This window comes from Austrofundulus limnaeus, unplaced genomic scaffold (genome assembly GCF_001266775.1).
Source record: "Austrofundulus limnaeus strain Quisiro unplaced genomic scaffold, Austrofundulus_limnaeus-1.0 Scaffold159, whole genome shotgun sequence".
In the NCBI taxonomy this organism is placed as follows: domain Eukaryota; kingdom Metazoa; phylum Chordata; class Actinopteri; order Cyprinodontiformes; family Rivulidae; genus Austrofundulus; species Austrofundulus limnaeus.
In genome coordinates this window covers 338,721-343,264 of record NW_013952561.1, presented here as the reverse complement: position 1 = coordinate 343,264, position 4,544 = coordinate 338,721, and the positions used below count along the sequence as shown (strand labels likewise).

Sequence of the window (4,544 nt, the reverse complement as noted above, 5' to 3'; positions counted from 1 at the left end):
ATATATATATATATATAATTTGAAGGGTTATGAGTAATATTTCTCAAGAAGTAGTAGTTGTGGGTCAGTTATTAGTACTGGGGTCAGTACTTGCATTTTTGTAGGTATGTAAAACAGCCAAACAAGAAAAAAAGAAAAAAAAAACTAACATTCTCAGTCTTAAAATATATACAACAAATACCAAACTTGTTTTGTGATGAAAAAAAAATGTTTCCTTTACTATTTTAATGTCAAACTATATTGAAAAATGCTATTTTGTTTTACCTTCAACTTCATAAACAACAAGTTCTTAGTCATCTAATTATATGCTTCAGTGTTTAATGGGATGCCAGTCTTTATTATTTTAAGTCAATAAGAAAACTATAAAATTAATATGCTTACAGTATTTGCAAATGATACAACTTAAAGACAAATCATGACTTTTTTGACTTCAAATAAAAGGGTTTTCACAAGCACATTATGCTAGTAGAATTGAGGRTAACTGTATTCAACACACTCAGCAGTGAAAGCAGAATGGCTACATTAAATCMTTTTATTGATTGGTTCATTCTATTATTTGTAAGGAAATTTGACRGAATGAAGCAAGGAATGGGGAAATTATGCATGCATATTTGAAACTGTACAGATAAAAAAATGAATTTTCACACTCACTTACATGTTAGTTTGTTGTTTTGAAAATAATGTATCAGAAAATGTTTCTTTCAAGGTATATTAAAGCATTGTAAATACATAGGAAGAAGCCAAAATCAAATTTTGGAAAACATATTACATATTTTCTACTATATAGTAGATTGTTTTGTTTGTTTGTTTTGTTTTATTGTACACACGACAAAAAAATAAAAATAAAAAAATTAAAAAACAACAGAAGACAGCTTGTTTCTTTCTTAGTGCAACATACCACAACAATTCAGTTGCAACATGTTCTTGTCTTTTGGATGATCACTTGTGTTCTTATTTGTCTACTCAAATGAGCCATTCAATCATAAAAGTCAAAATTCTGTATTAATTAACTGTATTTTTTTGTCTCCACAGGTAAGCAGTAGGATGGTGTCAGGGGAGGCAGGAGGGCACAGATACTTGGTGGTATGCTGGCAGCCCATTCTGATCCTGATGCTAGGCACCGTCCTTTCAGGCTCCACCACCGGCTGCCCTTCAAAATGTGACTGCAATGCCCAGGAACGTTCAGTTGTGTGCCATCGACGAAGACTGGCAGCCCTTCCTGAGGGCATCCCCACTGAGACAAGACTGTTAGACCTCAGCAAAAATCGTTTGAAGTCACTGGGGCCTGAGGAGTTCATTAATTACCCTCAGCTGGAGGAGCTGCAACTCAACGAAAACACTATTTCATCCATCGAGCCTGGGGCTTTCGGCAACTTGATGAACCTTCGAACTCTAGGTTTGCGCAACAACCAGCTGAAGCTCATTCAACTTGGGGTTTTTACAGGCCTGACCAACCTCACACAGCTGGATATAAGTGAGAACAAAATTGTCATTTTGCTTGATAATACGTTCCAAGARCTGTACAACCTGAGGGCTTTGGAAGTTGGTGACAATGACCTAGTCTTCATATCACATCGGTCGTTTCATGGTCTCAGCAACCTTGAAAGCCTAGATATAGAGGGATACAAACTAGCCTCAGTTCCCACTGATGCCCTTAGCCATCTYCATAACCTGTTGTCACTTCGATTACGTTATCTGAATGTCACTGTCGTAAGGGATTACTCCTTTAAAAGGTTGTATCGACTGAGAGCACTTGAAATTTCTCATATGTCTGCCCTGGAAACCATGACACCAAAATGCTTGTTTGGACTCAACCTCACATCATTGTCCATCACAAACTGTAATCTCACTGTCATCCCCTACGAAGCCATCAATCACCTCAGATWTCTTCGGTTTTTAAATCTATCCTTCAACCCCATTCATACTGTGGAAGGGAACCAGTTGTTCAGTCTACAGAAGCTTCAGGCTTTTCATCTAGCTGGTGGGAGATTGGTTTCCATTGAGCATTACTCTTTCAGAGGACTCAATCATCTTCGTGTTCTTAATGTGTCAAGCAATAGCTTGAGCACCCTTGAGGAATCTGTTTTTCACTCAGTGGGGAATCTGGAAACCCTGGCTTTGTTTGACAACCCCTTAGCCTGCGACTGCCGCTTACTGTGGGTCTTCCGTCGGCGATGGAGGCTCAACTTTAACAAACAGCAGCCCATTTGTGCATCACCCGAGGTTGTACAGGGAAAAGAGTTCAAAGATTTTCCAGACATACTCCCTCCTGATTACTTCACCTGCCAGAAATCAAAGATTGTGGATTACAAAGTACAAGAAAGCCATGTAGATGAAGGAACTACAGTTTATTTTTCTTGCCAGGCTGAAGGTAATCCAGCTCCAGTGATAATGTGGTTTTCCCCTAAGAAGGAATACATAACTACAAAGACTATGGGGTCAAGACTTTCTGTGTCTACTGAGGGTACTCTGGAGGTGCGTTATGCCCAAATTCAGGACAATGGCACCTATGTGTGCATTGCCAGTAATGCAGCAGGCAATGACACAAAATCTGCTCACCTTTTTGTGCACAGCTACTCTCCCAATTGGCCCCACCAGCCAAACAAGACATTTGCTTTTATTTCCAACCAGCCAAGCGATGAAGGTGCTAATGTGACTCGAGCAACAGTTCCATTTCCATTTGATGTGAAAACACTTGTTGTTGCAACCACAATGGGATTTATTTCTTTTCTTGGAGTGGTCCTCTTTTGTCTCATAATATTATTCCTCTGGAGTAGAGGGAAAGACAATACCAAGTCAAGTATTGAGGTTGAATATGTGCCACGAAAGGAGGAAACAGAGGAGGCCAGTCCAACTGAAGCACCTGTACAATTCAACATGAAAATCATGTGAACCCCAAAAGGAGCTTATGTAAGATTACAAACTGCAGCTGGGAGGCCTACTTTCCTTGTCTAAAACATGTAATCAGTTTATGAGTGATAGCACAGCAGCAAGTGCATTTTGAAATTATACCCTTGACATTTTTTTTTTTTACTTCAGGGACTAAATCTTTCAAGCAAATGTTTAACAATGGTTCAGAATACAATATGTGTATGTATTGTACAGTATGTTAACATGCACTCAACAACCAGATTTGTGTATGGAATCAAACACAGGTTGCATATGAATAAAGCACATTACAGTACATGATGAAGGGGTTACTATTGATGAGAGTTTGAAAATGTTTTTTATGGATGAAGCTGATGGCTCTGCTCTTGACTGGAATACAACAATCAAAGTACACGCCCTCCCCATACTCTTAAGAAAATGACATTTATAACATAAATAGTATTACTTTTAGATAAATCAATAGGGAATTGTGACCATGGTTTTTGCTAAATGATCCACTTTTGAGAAAAGTTCACACACAGTTCAAAGGCAGGAGGTTTCATAAAAAGGTTACAGAGGAAATAATAGAATGTTCAGAATGGTGTAATATTAGATCTTGGAAAACAAACTTGCATCTTCTTTGTGAAATTTATAAAAAATACTTAGTGAGCAGTGGCCTTTCTGCTATTTTCCATTAATAAAAAATGTGTTATGATTTTCCTTTTTTCTTTATTCCCTGATGGTGTTCTTTAGTAATCAAAAAAAAAAAAAAAACTTCAAATATAAGCCTTTCCAAAGGTTCCTACAGGCAGTCATTTGTTACATTAATTTCAAGCTCACTGTATCCACAAATTCATAACTGGACTAAATCCCTAACTGGATTATGGGAAATTTTGAAGTGTGCATGTTATCACACTGCATTTAAAAAAGTCAGTTTCTGCTCCTTTTAACCAGCAAAGGTTTGTCATTAAATGTATTTTAAATGTTACAATATTTTTTTTTTCTGTGTTTCAATGTTCCATGTACATTAYGTTATGATCCAATAGCAATGCTTTTGATAGCTATGGATTTTGAGTATATTGCAATCCAAAGAGCAAATCAAATATTCAGTAAACATGTTTTTGATGTAACTAAACTGAAAGACAATGTTACTGTTTGTCACAGTGCATAACAACACCCTTAAGTAATGCTATACAGTACATGAAACATTTACACAATTGATTTCATAACACATCCWACAGCTGAATAAATTGCAAACCTTCTCAAAATTATAGTCATAATGTCACAATATAATCTATATTTGTGTCGTTAACCACATTTTTCTATTTAGAAAGATGCCATCTTTATATGTAAAAAAGGGAATTTTAAGTCTGATGAGGAATTTTTGTTTGTTTCAATTATTTTTTGTTTATTTTTTTTATTTTAAGTTAGTTCAAAAAATTCTACAGTTAAGAAATGTTAACAAAATGTGCTTGTACTCTGAATTATATTTGTTTAAAATGAATGGACAACTAGAAAGTTGGAGAAAACACACGTAAATACTATACTAGAGGGAATTTATATCAAGTCAATAGAGATCAATGATCTCTTGAGCTGGATTAGTCTTCACTGAACTAATAACAGCAAACTTTAAATGCCTCTGAAATTAGTATTTGTGTAGTCCGTTTGATTTTCCA

The 4,544-nt window shown here is 36.1% G+C and overlaps 1 protein-coding gene across 1 annotated transcript in view; it reads left to right on the top strand.

The window, feature by feature from the left end:
• The window catches only part of lingo1b (leucine rich repeat and Ig domain containing 1b), a 19,777-nt gene extending 16,189 nt beyond the window's left edge, over positions 1–3,588 (top strand). Inside the window, exon 2 of the mRNA XM_014016990.1 lies at positions 1,033–3,588. Within this exon, the coding sequence (XP_013872444.1) occupies positions 1,033–2,892 (1,860 nt within the window). The 3' untranslated portion in view covers positions 2,893–3,588. The remainder of the gene's footprint in view (positions 1–1,032) is intronic.
• The last annotated feature ends 956 nt before the right edge of the window (positions 3,589–4,544 follow it).